This window comes from Atta cephalotes (assembly GCF_000143395.1).
Source record: "Atta cephalotes unplaced genomic scaffold scaffold00007, whole genome shotgun sequence".
NCBI lineage: Eukaryota > Metazoa > Arthropoda > Insecta > Hymenoptera > Formicidae > Atta > Atta cephalotes.
The window spans coordinates 5,543,271-5,563,571 of record NW_012130071.1 but is presented as its reverse complement, the minus strand read 5'-3'; the positions used below and the strand labels follow the sequence as shown (position 1 = coordinate 5,563,571).

The 20,301-nt window shown below is 33.0% G+C and overlaps 1 protein-coding gene across 1 annotated transcript in view; it reads left to right on the top strand.

Moving 5' to 3' along the window:
* Window positions 1-18,439, top strand: part of LOC105626949 — a 26,587-nt gene extending 8,148 nt beyond the window's left edge. Inside the window, exons 4-12 of the mRNA XM_012208240.1 lie at window positions 7,085-7,212; window positions 7,339-7,464; window positions 9,189-9,543; window positions 10,016-10,187; window positions 10,298-10,397; window positions 10,558-10,732; window positions 11,349-11,492; window positions 12,865-13,107; window positions 14,085-18,439. Of these exons, the coding sequence (XP_012063630.1) occupies window positions 7,085-7,212; window positions 7,339-7,464; window positions 9,189-9,543; window positions 10,016-10,187; window positions 10,298-10,397; window positions 10,558-10,732; window positions 11,349-11,492; window positions 12,865-13,107; window positions 14,085-18,439 (5,798 nt within the window). The remainder of the gene's footprint in view (window positions 1-7,084; window positions 7,213-7,338; window positions 7,465-9,188; window positions 9,544-10,015; window positions 10,188-10,297; window positions 10,398-10,557; window positions 10,733-11,348; window positions 11,493-12,864; window positions 13,108-14,084) is intronic.
* Window positions 18,440-20,301: the final 1,862 nt, after the last annotated feature.

Below are 20,301 nucleotides of genomic sequence, written 5' to 3'. Positions count from 1 at the left end.
ACTTAACGTAACTAAAACGGTAACAACAACTAAATAAGTAATAAGTAAGTAGTAAGTAATACGTAGTATATATATAGTATAGTAGTAAGTACTACGTCGTCTCTCTCTCTCTCTCTCTCTCTCTCTCTCTCTCTCTCTCTCTCTCTCTCTCTCTCCCTCCCTCCCTCTCCCTCTCTCTTTCTCTCTCTCTTCCCCCCCTCTCCCTTCTCATTCTGTTTATCACATGTATATTGATACATATGTATGTACATTAATGTTCACTTATATTATTAATTTTAATACAATATTAATTGAGTGAAATAAAAGGTAGCTTAATGGACAAAACTTTACATATATGTACTGAAAAAAATTTGGAAATATGAAATGAATCCCTTTTCGGGACTCGAGCTCCAGATCTCCGTGTCGGTTGCACCCATTTTATTTGGATTGGTCACAATCCGCAAAAAAGATACCGATAACATTATACCGATACGATTGTGTATGTGTTCGTGTCCAGCCATTAGCTTTATTTCGAGTTTTGACATCAACAAATTTTAGATTAAAATTACTCAGAAATAAAATCGCAATCAAAAGTCTAAAAATATTTTTATTATATAAATGACTATTATATAAGTGACTAGTGATAGCGGCGCGAATTTGGCAACGGCATGAACATATATGCAATGATGTTCACACGTCAAGCGATCAAGCGGCTCATTTTTATGCACTTGGCGTTGCTTGATATAACAAAAGACATTAACAATGTTTCTATAATAATTAACATGAGTCATTAAGAATTTAATCTTCATGTTCACTTGACATAACATAATCTGTCTTCGTACAGAATTATACATTAGATAAAGTCGCGTCACGCTGCTCCACTTAATCGAGACTTGTAGCCGTTAATTCTTTCACGAATGAACTATTCAGCGTGATAAAAATTTAACAGCCCATAACCCTCCATATCGTATGCCGATATTTACTATCCTTAAGAAGTCAAAACTTAATTTTTTTACTTAAAGTGAGATTCTTCAACTGAGTTTGAAGAGTCGCAGGCATTCAAAATATACATATGAATCTTTCTCATTTGTTGTTATTACAATTATCAATTATCGATAATACTACAAAAAAATAAATGATTTACAAGAAGTATATTTTCCTAATAAAAATATTAGTAAAAATATTAGATAAAAATATAGTCTCTAAATTTTTTGGAATCTCATTCTAAAGAATAAAAATTAAACCAGTTTTGAAAAAAGAGTGGCTCAATTTTTAATCTTCAAGAGAGATTTTTTTTAGAGTAACTTTGTAAAGTGACAATTCATTCTAAAAGATTGAGAGAGTACAACATTTAGATATTATAAAAGTATTTTGCAAACGCTTTTACACTTGAAAGGTAATTCGATTTAATCAAATTCAATATTTTAATATTTAATGTTTAATTAATCCAAAGCCTTGCCTAATTTTTATATATTATAATAATATTCGTGCGTGAGATGATTATGCAATCTCACATGAATGTAGAAAAAAAGTATTGAAATAGTAATTCTACAATATCAAAAGATCCCTTTATAATCTCATAATTCACAATTATATAAATTTAGAAAAAGATTTTTTTGAAAAATTTTTAGGATATGAAAAATTCACTCAAATTCAATTGTAGAGCGGCAATTTCGAGCATATTCTTTCTAAAACGATTAAATATACAAGGGTGAAACAATGCAAAGTGAGAAACTGCGTACTAAGCGCATGCGTTGTAACGGGAGTGGCAGCACGTAGAATCACTACGGCCACTACGGGGTTGGAAACGACGACTCGTGGAAGAACGACGATAGTGCCTACTGCAGGATTCCACGAGGAGGTAGTCGTCCCTCGTGGCAACCCCCTCGCCATCGTTACATTGCGGGGTTTTGCGCGCGCGCAAGTTACCCTATCCATTATCATTCAGCTGACTCGGCGTACTCGTCGTATGAAGACACTCCTCCAGGTGCTTCGGACAGCTGTCGAAGCGTCATCGTCGTGACGCCGACGTCGCGGAATTTCCGGACAATCAAGAGGAGAGTGTCGACGATCTTCTTCACTTACAAGAAGTGCGCGATCGCGTTTCTGAATGGTTTCGTCAAAATCGTGTCGCATGACGGACATGCATATCGAGGTCGTTCGCTTGTGGTGCATCCGTGCTTCACAATATACCGATGTGCATTGATGTGTCGCGCTGCATAATCAACGACGACGATAACGATTGCCCGACAGCGCGCTGTCGAGTCTCGACATAAAGATGGTACGATCCGATGACACGCTAATCTCATTCCGTCGAAGTGTCAAAGTACTGCGTTTGTTTAATATCATCCCTCGCGAGTAAGTATGAGTTTCGGTTATCATTGATGGTCCAAATTGTAATTGGTATACTGTGAATGGCGGTGGAGTGCACGTTTAAATCTCAGTTGCTTCGCGAACGCGTGCGTTTAATGGAAAAAAATATGCGTCGTATATTGGCTTCATTTCTTTCATATAAACAACGGAATTGTTAGCGTGATTTCTAAAACAACCTATATTGAAGCTTTGAAAAGACAAAGGAAAAGAAAATAATTACGAAATGAAGAGTAATAAAAGAGCTAAAGAGAGCAAACGTAACATATTTTAAATAATTAATTGGAATTAAATTTTATTCCGGAAAGTATAACTTCTTTCTACGTTCACTCATAAAAAAGTGTTCAATTTTAAGATATTAAAATGTGTTATTCTTGTCTCTGTTTTTTAAGTTTTTAACTTAAATGATTTAGTTTTAAACTTTTTCAATAAATAAAACACTACGTGTTCGGATTTATAATACTAAAATGTTTAAAATATATTTGAAATATCTTTAATAAAATGTAAAAAATATAAGAAACACAATTTAATACCTTGATTTATTCTTTAATATTTGTAAATCATTTTTTTCCTGCAAATTGCAGACTGCAATGAAGTGTATATGTGTGTTACCTAATTGAAATTAGTATGCCGATTTATTTTATTTAAAAGTGTATCGATTTTTCTTCAAGTTCCAATTTGTTTTACATATTTTTACGAAAATATTGGATTATATTTTGACTGATATAAATCATTCATAAGATTCATGGAATTCTTAATATTTTATTGAAAAATAGGAGATAGAAATTATAGAAAGTCATAGTCAATCAAGTGCATCTTTTCAGACTTTTGGAGGCAAATTATGCAGACGAGATTAAAAATTTCTCAGAGTTCGTCGCTCGGATTGTCTTCGATTAATAATAGTTTTTTAGAATCATAAAGAATAATTAATAACATCATAATTCAAATTGCACTTATATTCGGCTTTAGCACTTTTTTATTCTAATTGCTGGATTTATCGTTTTAATATCCATTATTTTGAAACCATATTTAAAACGAAGCAGAAACCGCAATGAATAAAATTTATGCGGTCACGATAATTTTGTGACTGATTTAAGTAATCTATGAATCTCGTTCTTCCACTTACACGTATATTGCAAGCACAAGCAGATTGTTCTTGTCGAAAATAAAATTGCGAATATAATAAAAAAATTTAATGTTTCTTAATTCAATATTCATCTCGCAAATTCTTGTTATTTTTTAATTAATTCTAGTCTCATGTTATCCGACAATATCAAAAATGCACCTATCAATCTGATGCTTGATTTGAAAAGAATAATTGCATGAAAGGGATAAATACAAATTAAATGGAGAAACGATAAGTGCTCCGTGTATCTTCTTAATTTTATTGTAACCAGTCGCGGATTAACTGCTCGAGCATTTTATCGGTTTCATCAGCCGCTGAAGTAAAAATCAATTTTGTTATCAGCTTGGCCATTCTTATCAATGGTTATCTACATTTTACTGTGGACAAGCTAGAATGGAATTTTTTGCATTACATCAACGGAAACGTCAATTAAAATGTATTAAATTATATCTTAATGCAATATAATTAATAAATATGTACTCGATACATCCTCAAAGGATGACATCTTAAAAAGCAATCTTACAGTCTATATTTACGTATGTATATATTATACATGTATTGCAATGCATGAGTATCTACATTTTGATGCTTGTAACAGGTGGTATAGCTATACATATGGCACGGAAAGAACGAAGAATAATGTTTTGTTGGATTTCTAGTGAATCAAATGTTACTTGATAAAAGTCAAAGAACACATACTTACGCTTCATTAATATTATATGATACTACATGAGAAAAGAAGTAACCATAATTTACTTTGATTGTAACAACAAAGTTAAGATTATTTATTAATAGATCTGTCATGATATAATGATGTATTATGTTTGATATAATGATGTATGATGTATGTGTGTATAGTGTTTTCGCATTATTGCAAAATCATATTTATATCAAATCGTTTTCTATGACATAAGAGATATGTATTATGAAATCACGTTAATATCAATAAAATTTGAATTTTTTATGATACTGATAATGATAATTTTTAAAATACGATCATGATATATAGTTTTGCACAGATGAGTTCAGAACTTAGCATTCTAAGTTAACGGATCGACCGACTTTTCAGAGTCACAGTAAAAACATCGTGTATTCGAGAGGAACATTGCGATCCAGTACGAATAAAAAGAATCCCGCGAGAATAAACCAAGGAACAGCCGATCATGAATCACGAGAACGGTTGAGAGCAGCGTACGCGCGACATAATAAAAGACGTGAGAGATGAAAGCGAAACGATGAAGAAGAGAGAGTGGCGCTTCTAATTGGAGGATGAACGGATTTTTCAATTCCCTCAAAAACCTCGCGTCCGGTGCTACCGGCTCTGCCCCAAGATACGAAGAGCTGGAAGGTGAAGCGGCAGTTTCTGTAAATCTATCTCGCATGCTAATGTCCTGTCATGCTGCACGCGCACAACATAATCAGCCTTGCAAAACCACACGTACACATAGACTATGTGTGAGCTAGATGCTCGTAAATTAAATTCTGTTAAATACTGCTGCAGAGGAGCATAGACGATGCATCTAAGTATTGCAACGTTAACTTAATGCAAGAGTATTACATAAGAGTATTACATACATTTCCGACATGCTTTGTTTACAGTCACTGAAGACGACATAGTTAAACCTTTTTATTTCAAAGTATGAAATAAAATGTAAAGTAATTAAATGATTAAATGAGCTTATATTCTTATTCCATGTTGCCTTTACGGAAATCTAACGAAAAATAATTTCTTTCTGGGGGGGAGGGAGGGGGATTTTATAAAACATGAAAAGATAGTAACATCTCGTTTCGCATAAATTCTTGTCATTAATATAAACATAATATAAACTTGTAAAGTTAAAATTTATATCTTCATCAATAATTGAAGAGCAAATTTTTAAAATACGTTTTGTCCCAAATTTGTAATTTTCAGAAAAAAAAAACTAGACAAACAAGAAAATTACGCACTTTACAGAAAATAATATGCCATAAAATATTATGCCAATCAATAGGAAATAGTGAAATGTTAAACAAAATTGCTAAACAATTGCTAAAAATGTTAAACAAATGCATTTTGTTTGTCTCTAGTTAAAAAACATAATGCACTTTGAAATGTCTATGTTTTTTCAGCACTTAAATTAATGATGAAAAAATGCTCTCTGAACACCTCAGAGTAGCTTATAATATGAGTTTTTCAACACTGAACACCACCTCTAATTAAAAAATGATGAAATTTTAGATAAAATGCTAATTTTGAATTTCTGCTCCTCAATTGTTTAATCATAGATATTACTTTTCCCGAAATTTTTATAAAATTAAGATTTTGTATTGTAAGATATAATAGAATGGGATAAATATCTGTTAATTCTAATAATTTATAAAGCATATCGAATTGAACTAGTAGCGAGTAATTGCATTTATTGCAATTTTCACACAAGATACAATTTACATTTAAAGTTATGTACTGTACGTTTGTCAATACCAGAATATCTATAAAATTTAATGCATGGCACGTTTAATTTGTGGCTAATTTGATAAGAATTGTGTATTATTCGTTGTAACTGTATATAGTATTGACTCTAATGTCCTTATGTATAATTAATATATAATTCAGTTCAGACTTATGAATTGCAAGTGGCGTTACATTAAATAAGACTTGTCGCACAAATATTAAGAGCAATTTTTAAATTAATTTAATGTAGAAAAGCGCTAGTTTATTTTATTCCAGTAGCGTACAACATTTTGTTTGTTACTTCGTCCAAATTTCAGAAAAAAAAACAGCAAAACAATAAACAATATAAAATGTAATATATGTGTGAGAGTTCTAAACACGTTCGACACGTGCAACAACATTACAAGACAAAATACAGATTGTTATAAAAGCAGGAATAATATCGATTTCACACATCACCGCGTGCGACTAGCGTAGTTTATTCAGCCATTAATAGAATTCCATCATCAATTTACATTCGTTCATTCGTAGACACTGTGAGATGACACTGTGAGATGACAAGACAATATTGCTATTGCACCGATTCATTTATATGGAAATTAAATGTTTTCAATGTACGCTTCATTAATATGAGCAGGTTAACATGCGATATAAACGCGTGGATGCGTGTCATTTACTACCCTAAGAATTTTTGTAGAATTATTTCTACTCAAACTAGCAATTCTTCAGTGACGTTGTCATAGAAACGATCATGCAACCACCCTTCTATTAAATGTTAAAGGCGATCGAGTTTTACTTCGCGACTTTCTCAGTCACTTGTATCGAATCGAACAGGACAGTTATCGCAACTTCGAGTAAAAAATATACAAATTATCATTTCAAATCAAACACTAGAGTATTCACGCATTTATGTCAATCAAGCTTTCTTGATTATTGGTTTGATTTAAATAAATATTTATAAATCGTATACTCGTTATAAATCAATATAATGTTTTCTCTGTGATTTATGTATGTATATCATAAGTGACATACTGACGTACTTAACTAAAAATTTCATAAACTGTAAGAGAATTGCAGTTTATGAAGTGCTATCTTATTAGCTAAGTGTGTTTGTTTTTTTTTCTGAAAGTAAATTATTTTATAGTGAAATGTTTTATGAATTTTTCTCTAAATTTCAGTCGAAGATACAAAAATGAGGTTCAGTTTGACTCCGCAACCGGGAGAAAGTGGTTTTATACAATGGCTAGACGCGATGAAAATGGTTGCCAAATTACAAGGAGGGATACCACCGGAATTTCGAAAAAGAGTGAGTGCCTCATGATTTGCTTTTGGATAATGAATTATTCATGAAAGTGCACAGCATGGAAGATATAAAAAATTCAAAGGATTCATAACTGAAGTATACAAGAAACGAATTGATATTCTTCTGCAGTTGTGGCTAACGTTGGCGGAACGTCATCTGGATCAACGCGGCGTAGATTGGAAGCAGGCTGAAAAAATCTGTTTCAACGAGTGGAGTAATCCTGATGACGAAGAACTCGGCATACAAATCGTGAAGGTAAGTGTCTAATTGTTTAGCGCTATTTGTCGCTTAACTCAACGTAAATGATTGCATCTCCAATCAGAGATAATAATGATAATAAGTATATAAATGATAAGTTTTACACTACATGTTGAATTAATGTATGTAGTTAAATAAATAATTTTATAATTGCAATAACTATAAAATGGTTTATTCAATTATTGTATACATTAATTCTACATATAAAACTTATATAGTTGCCATCTGTATTGCTGCTATTTTATAATATATACTGTAATACGTAGATAAAAAGGCACAATAATAGCAACTATTACGTTTTTTTCTTTGTGTTACAGTGTAGAAAATATTTTCGTAGAGTTTGAACAAACGTTAACATTAATTATTGCATTATTAAATAGTGTTTTTATGTTTTATTTTTATCTTTTTATTTTCAATATATCTTTTAATAAGAGAATTCAAAGAATATCCAAAATTATTCAAATACTCTAGAATACTCCAGTAAACAATGTGATTTCTTGTATACCTTGATGATAACGTCTGACATGCGACACACACATGCAAGTTTGTCGAGCTATCTCCGAAATAAAGCGAGCCAGTAAATTCAATGAGAACATCTCTGGATGCTCAGCTGCGAAAGGAGCATTTAGAGAGATGGCAGTACACTTATTTCGATATATACTTTAAAATTCTTGACACGAAAACATCAAGCTATAAACATAACTCTGTAGTTCATAAATGTTTCAACTGATTAAAAGGAATAAACTAAGGAAACTAAAGATAGGAAGAAAGCTAAACGTTATTACGTAATATAGTTAAGGCGAGCACGATGCATAATTAGAACAAGTAGCCCTTCTAAAAATAAACTGCAATCTAATACGTGATCTATTTGATCGCGTCAAGTTATATCAACTTCATATAAATTTATAGACCTAACTCTAATTATTATTAATTACGCTCAATTATGCTCAGATCGTTTATCACAACTTATAACGACAAATAACTAACAATCACCGGTTACTTTTGTAATTAATGTTCGCCTACGTAGATTACGTTTTAATGAAAATTTTCCAACAGAAATTGACATTTACCGCTTTTTAATCCTTGTTCACTCGTTTATTGTTATTAAATGATAATTTGATGTATTAATTATCTTCATGCGTTACATGTATTATGAAAATTTAATATGTTCCATGCCGGGCCAATTTATGACTTGATTCCACATCGCAAAGGTCACTAGTGATCCTCGAATTTTTGTTTGCTATATTTGTTAATTGATTGTTACATATATACTTGTTAAATATTTATTAAATAAATGTACTTCAATAATTAAAAAAATTGAAAAATCATAAAACGAAGATCTAATATATCAATATTATATTATATATATATATATATATATATATATATATCATAATTATGTATCACAATTATCATATTACATATCATAATTATCCACTTGTAGCATAAAAAAATATTTTATAACTACGTTTCTTTTTCAAAGAGTGATAAAATGAAATCGTTCTTTTTTAAAATCAAATTTTGTCCGATCGAAAAATCCAGCGTGCTCCGGTGATTCTTGCGGCATGGAACGTATTAATGAGCTAAGATAAATTATGAAAAATTAAGTTAGCTGGAATTACGCTGGCCTGCATAATTACGTTGCAAATTCGACAAGGTTCGAAAGTTACTGTAGCAATTTGCAATTAATTCAACAACATAAAAATCGTTACAATTCGCAGGATCTGCACAGAACAGGCTGCAGCCTGTTTTGCGGTGCTGCTGGTCGGGACAATCAAGCGGTGCTTCGTCGAGTATTACTCGGTTTCGCTCGCTGGAACAAGTCCGTAGGCTACTGTCAGGGTTTAAATGTTCTGGCCGCTCTCGTTTTGCAAGTAATGGACCGCGCGGAATCCTCGGCTGTAAAGGTGATGATATATTTAATAGAAGGTGTTCTACCAGAGGGCTATTTCGCCGATAATTTGCGAGGCCTCTCTGTGGATATGGCGGTATTTCGGGACCTTTTGCGTTCGAGGTTGCCGAAATTGTCCAAACACCTCGAGGCGCTCCAGAGCGATGCGAAGGATAAAGCAACGGGTAAGTAGGATTAATGAAATAAAAACTTGAAGGAATAAGTGTAAGAAATACAGAGACGCGCTTGGCGATGGGATATTACGATGGCACAGCTGGAAATTGAGACGTATATATACAGTTTTGCTGAACGAGTACCTAGTATCGACATTTCAAATAATTTTATCCTCTTAAAAAATTTATGTAATGTTTGCATGTGGTATTGAAATAAATATTTAATTCTTTTATTTGTAAATATAAATATTTTCAAGCTCTCAAGATTTGTTCAAAGATATCGATTCTGTTTTATAAAAATATAATTTAAGTAAAACATTTATACGTACAAAGAATTCTTTAAACTGAAATTAATGAATGATACTTTTTTATTCATCATAGTAACGATAATTCTAAACAATTGAACTTAATTTACTTTCATTTACTCTCACTTTTCTTGATTGTAGATTATTATGATAAATAATATTATAATATCGTTTTTCAGGAAGTAGCTACGAACCGCCGCTTACGAATGTGTTCACCATGCAATGGTTCCTTACACTTTTCTGCCACTGTTTACCGCAGGAAGCAGTGCTTCGTGTCTGGGATCTGATATTTCTCGAAGGTGATGAAGTACTCCTTAGAACGGCACTCGCTATCTGGGAAGGCCTTTCAGAGTAAGTTTTAAATTAAATTAAATTTACTAACATTTTTTTTACGTAATGAAACTATGAGTTATTTCTTTGACTATTACATATAACAAATAAAATAATCTAATTGTTTATAGTCGCATAATGACCGTAACATCAGCGGACGAATTTTATAGTATAATGGGAGTTCTTACGAGAGAAATGCTAGAATTCACTGATACAAACAATCTCATTAAGGTACAATCACTTATACAGAGCATAATGAAAATATAAGCTAAATGATTCAGCTAAAAGATTCTGCATGATAAGTCTTTCTGCTTTTATGTTTATGTAATCTATTACAAATATTACACATGTCCGATATCACAAATAATTTATTTGCGAATTGTTTTGACAGAACATTGTTAGCATGGGACCCTTACATGGTGTGACGAGCTTAAGAGAGAAGCATCGATATAACATCACCCCGTGGGCGCGCAAGTTGAGTGATGATGATGACAGCGAGACAGAAGAGGATGAGAGATTAGCTGTAGCGGCTGCTATGTTCAGTATGGCTCAACGTATAAAAAAAGGTAATTATCCTTTTTTTTAATGAATTTTATGAATATCTCAATAATGTTAAAAAAAAACATGATAAAACAAGATAAAACATTCGAACGACTGATTTTATCTAATGTTTAGCTAATGTTTTATATAAAGATGTAAATGACATAATGTTGTCTTACAAATCAAACTCAATTTCGAATATCAATATATCAACTTGTATAATTATAATATAATATTATTATAAAATAACGTAAAATAGAATAAGATGTTTAAAGGTCTGTGTATTCTGATTCTAGACATGCAGGCTGTCTAAACATGTTATTATATAAAATTTGGGTCAAAGTTACCCTTTTTATAATATATTATTTTTTACGACCGATTTAAAATGGATTTTTTTAATTAATTTGACGAATGAATATTTGACATATTTGTATTTTCAAAGACAACAAATCAAACTTTTGATGCTTTGTAAATATCATTATGTATATTAAATACAATTATTATTTTTAATTATGGCAAAATTTTTTTTGCGAAAGAAGCATGAAAGTTCAAAATATCATATTACTATTTGTTAAAAATAATATTTACTATTCGTAAAAATACTAATATCTATTGTTCGTTAAAAAAAATGATTCATTTCAGATCGTTTACCTTCAACAATAGGAGCGTTACAAGCGATGGCACCTAGTAGCGATCGAGAACGCCTTGCTTTAGACATTAGTACGCTAAAGCAGCAATATGCAAAACTACGGGAGCGACAGCGGCAAGCACATATAATACTTTCTGGTAATGACAGATGAGTATAACAATACGTTCTATAATTTAAATATTATCCTAGTTCTAAAAATTTCAGTTTTAATACATTTTTCTAGAATTTATATTCTAATAGATATAATAGATATAAAAATATAAATTCTAGAAAAAATTAAATTTTTAATAAAAATAATATTCAATTCAAAATTTCAAAGAATATTATTTTATCATTTGTGTGTAGAATATTTTAATTTATAATATAAACGCACCATATAAATTCTACCATTGAATAAGTTGGATTGAATGGGAAACGGAAAGATCAAATCGCTATTATAAGATATAAATTTATCTATATTGAATATATATGCACATTATATTGCAAAAAATTCCATAACAATTTCTTTATTGTCAACATTACTTAAAATTATTAGAAGGTTACCACGTAACAACGTTGGAACTGTATGATAATTGAGTTGCACATTCCTCGCATTGTATCTTTACAATTGAAAAATGTATATAAGTTTGATAGCACATGTTATAAAAGCTTTACGAGCAGCAATACATTAGTAATAATGCTTATCGTTTTCTGCTTGCCACCGTAAACTAGCTCATTTTATATTCATGAATGAAACTAAACTCACGTTTGTGTTTACGATTGGACACTATCGTCATATTTCGGTACAAACGAGAATATACGATAACGATCGTGACTTTTCGAAGTATTATGACCTATCACGTAAAAATCAAGAATTACATCTTTGCGTGATATACTTCAATTTGAAATAGCCACTTCATATATCTTCTTGATAGATGAATGAAATCTGTATGATGTCCAAGTAGGTATGCGCCAATAAACTCGAAACCGTGACATTTTTATACAAAAGGAAATAACTTTCCAAAACTAAATTAAAAAATAAATTTAAAAATCAATATATTAGGAATTTACAAATCTAATAAGAACAAGGTATTTAATAATAATAAAAATAAATTAACAATATCTGTTATTATATAATTTGTCAATTTTAGCGATAAACCTAACTGTTAAATATTTTAATTATTATTTTGTAATAATATAAATAATATAAATATAATAATTTTGTAAAAATACGTAAAAAATACGTAAAAAGAAGATCTAAGCCTTTTATTATATTATAATGTAACAATATGTTTTTATTAACTAATATTTTTAAGGAAAAATAGCAAAATGATGACAAAGATTGCATTTTATATAGCAAAAGATTCTTTTACCATTATATTTTTGATATTTACATCAAAGGTCGCGTATGCACATGTATATCTATATTAGAGCTATTTATCACTTTAACAGGATGGAACGTCTAACAGTAAAATATATATATATATATAGGCACTATTCTTGTTTTCTAACCGATTTCTTATATTCTAGCCGCGTGTGCGCGTCAGACCATGGTACCTCCGCCCACTTCCACAGCCATGAATCATCTGTTAGTGGGTAAAAATGCCCTCGTAAGTGGAAAGAATCGACCATTGAGTTTGCCGTCTGCTACTGCCACATCGAAATTACGACCAGCAGTCCTTCATAGTCCGAAAAGTCGTAGGGATAGGCAAGGTGTCACACTTCACTGGAAAGACGCGAAAAGGCCGAAGCAAAGAGCCGGAGACGCTGGTGGTAAGTGCATTTAATTGTAGAAAAAAAAATAATTTGATAAAGAGCAATCTTTACAAATATACATTCAAAAATATTATGCAGATGTTTAAAAGTTTTCTATTTCTATTGTATAACAAGAATAATATGTATGGAATATGTAAGTTATTTCTGAATATGTACAAAAGTATAAAATATGAGATAAAGTACAAGATATTAGGCAGATATAAATAACAATAAAATATAAAAATGATTAAGATATAAAATGTAAATAAAAAAAATATTAGAAATATATATTATATATTTCTATATATTATTATATTATGTATTTTATATTTTATATTTTATGTTATGTATTTTATATTTATATTTTATATATGTGCACAAAATTATAAATGCAATACATTGATAACAAAAATGTGTTATAATTAAGAATTACCGATTTTTTAAATATTTTTATGTTTTGTACATATTTTTATATATAAATAATCGTTATTGAAACGTATGAAAACAAAAATAAAATTATATATGTATTACAAAATCTACATTGAAAACTTTGTGTCGGACATATAACATCGTATTGATCTGTTCATGGTAAACGTACCGGCAGAGAATAAGATGGAATTTCCATCTGATGGTAAGTATTCGCGATGGTAATGCTTATCAATTGCTGAACCTCCAATGCTTCAGAATACAAAGGACCACTTGTTCCACGTTCGATATCAGCAAGTACGTGTATTGACGCAGGTGTGGCAAATAGGGTTCAACATCCGGTTCTGTATCTTCTCGAGTCAAGTCATCTTTCTATCACGCGCGCGAATAATCCCTCCGATTCAAGATTAATGTATATAAATTACAGTAGATATAATATATTTTTAGAATTACCATCCATTTATCGATTATCATCTGTGGTATCAATTATTACCTTTGTCTCTCAAATTAATCACGGTTTTAGAACTGTGTAATCAATTTATTGACATTTTCTATTTTGCATGTTACAGATGCAGATGCTTTTGGCACAGCATTTTTACAGTCACCTCCAGAAACTTCTTCTGTAACGTCACCCAACCGAGGTACCGCTGATAGTGACAGCGACAGCACATCGACGGAGCTGTGCGACGAGCCGGACCGTTTGAGCGACGTCGATAGCGAGGAACTCACGTCAGCGTCCGACTCTTACGTCATGGCGACGGACGATGAAAAGCATGCTTATGAGGGTTCGTCGACCTCGACGAGTACACCTGCGCGTTCGTTTATTAAAAACGAGCCGATGATGATCATGGAGGAGCCACAGATGGATACAACTTTCGGAATCGAACGCGATAAGTCTCCATCCCTGTCCGAAATCTCGATTGCCAAGATTACCGATCAAATACGGAGACTTTCGGCCGAAGATGACAATAATACGACAGTCCCTCAAAAATCGAGCACGCATGACAATGACGAGCTACCGATAAATGATTACCCAGTTGAGAGATTGCAAACGAAAGAAACGGAATCGAAGTTGCAGGATTACACATCGAGTGAAGAAGCGCCAAAATTGTCAAAGAACGTGAATAGTTACGATTATTTAAGCGTTAAATCTATCGTTGAGAAGACGGATGATATCTTGATACACAGAACAGATAGATTGAAAGATTTAGAAGAGAAAAAAGAAATCATCCGAGCTAGCAGTAAAGATAGTACAGATCTTAAAATGGATATAATGGAAACCACTACGAATATAATACGAGATACGAGTTCTAGAGAACAAACGAGTATCTCTAAAGATAAGAATTATGATAAATTTCTTTCGCTTCTAGACACAAATGACAAGCCCTTTGAATCCTCCTTAAGATTTGCCAGTAACGTTTATTTGGATTCAAAAAGTGATGATAATTCGAATGACATGGATTTTGCGAATAGCAGAGTTCCGGATATCGCTCCAGAATCACGATTTTTCTATTCCAAAAGATACGTTGTAGGTCACATTCCAATTTCCCCAGTAACAATGGATGACAAACTGACGAAATTGTCGCACGAAATATATAACGTCGCGATAAGCACGGAAAATCTGACGAGTCCTGAAAGGGCTTCGAAGAGAGACGCTTTTAGCGACAAGGAGCCCATAGTACAGACAAAATTGTATTCCAATTTAAAAAAAAGTCCGAAATCTCCAGAAAGTACGAAGTCATTCAGCTCAGGAGAAACGATGGGTCCCGATTCGAAGCCTTCCAGTCTGACGGTGAGTCCAAGGACGCCAGTCAGATCGGACTCTCGTGACTTCACAATAGACAAATCGGCTTGCTCATCCATCAGCTCGGATTCTAAAACTCTTGTTCTCCATTCCATAAATTCGGATATCGCACTTGATGATTCGAAGCCGATCACAAAGAAAACATCGTATGAAAAATCGAGCCCGTCGACTCCAATTAGTACGGACTCTTTAAGGAACAAATCCGACACAAGTCCGAAATTGATGATTAGCAGTTCTAGCGATTCATGCAGCCCGGGCAAAGTTAAGTCTTCCGAGAGATCATTTAGTTCCGATCTGCAATCACCAGTAAGTGCCAACTCCATAAGATATACCTCAAACTACGGAAAACGAGATCAGGATCTGGTGTCAGATTCGCCGATGGACCTGAGCAGCGCGACTTCGCCATTTTATCCTATCGCAAATCCTAATCAGAAAACACCTTCGCCGTATAGTGTAGGCAAACGAAGATGCAGTATAGACAGCATCGAAACCTCACCTGATCCGAAATCGATCAACTCTAAGGATTCGACCAAGTACTTGGGGTATCAGACAAAACTAGAGCCTTCAGCAAAGTCACTTGAGAGTAAGGAAAACGAAGGAATCTCCGAGAGAAGCGAATTATATGTCAGACCTCAATTTGCGTTGAATACAGAATTAAAGGTGAATTATACACAGAAGAGCAAAGCCGATTTGAGCTCTTATGAATCGATCGGAGGTGAGTCCTATCAGAAAAGCGAAGAGTTCATTGATGACAATGCGGACGATCCGCTTTCTGAAAAGGATGTGGTGCCTCAATTGCCGCACGAGAAGCTTGACAAGCACTATCTGAATTACAATTATAGACGTAGAGAACGATCGAGATTGACTGAGAGGAGCTCAAGCAGTCTGGAAAAAAGGTGTACTGATTTAAAATCCTCGACTTCAATAGATGAATTCAATACGACCATGGCGAAGAAGAGATGTAGCGATATTCTCGAAGATATGAAGCATCTAGAAGCAAAGGCTCTCAACGATGGATCGCCTGAAACTAATATGCTAACGAAGAAATCGAGCGATATCTGGGAGGATATGAAAAACTTAGAGGCAAGACGACAGGACACTTTCAGCAATTCAGCGAGCGGCTTCTCAAAGCGGCGATTAGAAATTCCAGACATAAGTATAACAAGTGAAAGTAGAAAGTCTTACGTTGTGCATCCTAAAATCAACATCGATGAGAATAGCGATAGTATATTGAAGAGCATAGCTTGCAATAAAAATAATAGCGATACAGACGACGGTAGAGAATCGAAGGTAGGTGTATGGACAAAAGTAAAACCACGAAAGAAAGGCGACAACGGACACAGAAGTAGCGATCGGGCGTTAAAAATTATTCAAGAAAATTCAGCTATATTGCATAAGATTTTAGCTTGCCAGGCAAAAAAACGTCTGCCAGATCTGGAGGAAATATCCAAGGAGATCACTATCAGTCCGATAAACGAAGAAATTTCTAAGATATTCAGCCCGATTCTCGAAAAAATGGGCCTAAATGAGCACGAAATAAACGAGGAATTGGCACGAATAAATTTCAAGGATTTTGATAATATGAGCGCTACCAGCATATCGGAATTCGACGCAAAGATAAATGAAGAATTAACGAAATTATCTCTTATTGACGATACAGAACAAATTGATCATTTAGACGTAGACGAGATCATATCGAACGACTATCTGGATACTCGGGAGGCGCTCATAGATCACAAGATAAACGAAGAGCTATCTAAATTATTAGCGAACTATGAGGAGGAATCTCCACCAAGTATGATCAATTTAGAAAAAGGTTCGTCAAGCCAGAACATAAGCGAGACGGAAGGTCTCGATCTTACCAGCATTTCAACGAATGTATTTTCCTACAAATCCTCCAATGATTCCATCGAAATCAGGAATGACTTAGAATCTACGCACGAAGGTGTAGCTCAGCCTGAAAAGTTTCCATTCGCGACGCTGAAATACGAGCAGAGCATGTCGCCCAAAAGTGACATAGACATCTACAGAGAATTGGAGAAACTCGACAAAATCTCGTCTGTGCAAATGAAACTAGACAGGCGTCTAGAAATACCGCCAAAACGATTATCCCCTATTTCATACATTTCGGACACTTCAACTTATCCGGAAGTACCCACCGCAACAAGATACGTGCCGAAAACGAACCAATTTGATACTGCACCATTGAAAAGTACTTACGAATCTTATAAGAGCTACGATATTTCGGATAGGTTATCTCCAAGAAATAGTCCTTATATTACTTATGATAAACCAAGCGATCACACGTTTGAATACACAGATCCCAAATCAAGGCTCTCTATCGATCCTTACGACCTACATTTGAAAAGTCCGATATTGTCGAAGGAATCCTTGGAATTTCGCGTGAGATATGATGAGGAATCACCAAGACCAATTGGTGACGAATGCGCGGCCAGTCAGGCTAACAGATTGACGGTTTCTTTAAGTACGGGAAGTTCTTATTACAGCAAAAGTAACAACGAAGCGATTACGCCGACGAAATATATCAGCAATGAAGAAAAATGTTTGGACAATTATTGTAGCGATAGTCGTCTACATAAATACAGTACTTTATCGCCAAAGGATTATTCTCATAGAAGTACAGATTACGATAAGTCTTTAAGCACGTTATCGCATGTAATGGTGGAATCCGAAACAAATATCGGTTCGTATTTACCGACGAGACATCGCGATTACAGTGTATTGTCACCCAATCGTCAATACAGAGATGAGTACTTTTCTTCTAGTCCAAATCATTATACTCCGAGATTGTCTCCAAATCTGATGGAAGAAACGAGGAAGCCTGCCGTTACGCATCCAGAATCTCCGGGCAGAATAACTGTTGAGTATGGAGATTTGACTAATAAAGGATCGAATTGTTACAAGAAATCGACACTGAGTCTCAGTAACATAGAAAACGCCAACAAAAACGACGAAAATGTTGACACCATTACGAGTCCGAAGATGAACTTCAGCCCTTTCCCCATTAGAAATAACATTAGGAAACCCAAAGAACTGACACTGAAGTTAGGTCTGTATTCGCCGAAGAACTCTGACTTCGGTCAAATGAAAAAATCATAGTGCTCAGTTAACTGTCGAAGCGACGAAGCTTTTATCCTACACGGAAATTCGCACGTAAGCTGGTTCATTATTACAAAAAGAGATATCTATATTCGCTAGTCAATCGTTTCGATAGTCGTTTCTTATTTTAATGCAAAATGAAACATGTATTTGTGAGTTTTGAAGAGTCCCGTATTATCCGAATTTAAAACAAAGTGGGCCTAAATTGTCGCCTAAACATTCTTAAATCGTTATGCTCGACACTATTAGACAAGTTATACGACATAAGCTTAATTAGTTAGTAATCATGGATGTAACTTTAAGATAACAATTAGATAAAATAAAGTCATGTAAGTTTTTCAATGCTCGGCCAGATAATTGTAAATTACAAGTAAACTCTTTTTTTTAAATGGTATGCAAACTTGTTTTGGCGGAGATATGAACGCTGCATCAGAAATAATGTAAAAATGAATACAGGCCAGGTTATATCGTAATCACGATAAGCGCGAAATAATATCTCCATGAACGCAATTAAATTTGGGAATATTGCTGAAATAATACGTCGTGCGTTATTGACGCGATTACGAAATAGCAAATCCGGGCAAAGCAGATTAATGATAAATCCAATCCCCATATTCAGCCGCACGTTTCTCGCTTCCTATCCTTTATTCCATCATTAAAAGATAATGTTCACTTCACAGTTATATTCCGAATATTCGTATTTATACAGGCGTACTTGTCGTTAAAAAAAACAATAATGTTGAAAGAACACTATAGCGCTAACACTTGAACGCTCGCATATTGCAATCGCTAAAATATTACAATGAAATGCCTTCGATTCCCTCCAATTTTAAACTATACCAAAATTTCCTATGAGACGATTTTCCAAATCGATCGCTATATTCAACTTAGATTAATATTTAATTAAAGAAATTTTATGAAATATCCTTCTCTCTCGCTTTTTCTTTCTTATTGTTTATGTCATATCCCTATAGGTACTTCTTATATCTATATATTGCGAGGCAATATATATAAAATTGTACATTTGAGACGAATAATTACTTGTAATGTAACAAAATTTTTTTTAACAAAAAATAATATACAACACATGTAAAATTTATAAATTGTCTAAATGAAATTTCTTTGTATGTTTCGAAAATGTAATTATATGGACGTATTACTCTAAGAATTGTGCACTACAAATTAGATATAAACAAGGTGAAGATTGTATATAATTTCATGTATTACATTTCTATTGTATGTTACAAATAACTTCGAGGTTCTGCAAAATCTTTTTATATAAAGTAAAAGTAGTATTTTTAGATGTTCCTAATAAGAAATATTCGTACTATCGCAGTGTTAAGAATCAGTTTGCTTGGACAAGCTGCTTCTTAAGCGAATAGATAAGAACCTGTTACAGTTTAAATCCTTGCTCACAAATGGCTTTTAAATTCAATACATAAACGAAGTTTATCGCGGTAAGAGATTTGCACGAGACAGTTTTCTGTTTTATTGCAACGATTCGGATGTTTCTCAAGATATTTACTATATCCAATTTATAGCCTACTTGATCATAAGAAGCTACTTCTATAACTTGTAATATGCAGAAAAATCATTATACTTCATTCCCTGTCATCGCACAATTTTTGCATTATGCATCGGAAATTCAATGCATCTTATATAGGTAGTCTATTAGAATATTTCTCCAATCATCTGTGATAGCATAGAGAACGATAATCTTAACACAAAAGATTACGATTTAATTATTAATTTTAATTAGGCACATTCTTCTAATTTTAACTTTAAATTTAAGATTTTATGAATAATTAATTCATATGTCTTTTCCTATATTGCATTAGAAAATAATTTAATGCTAAAATTTC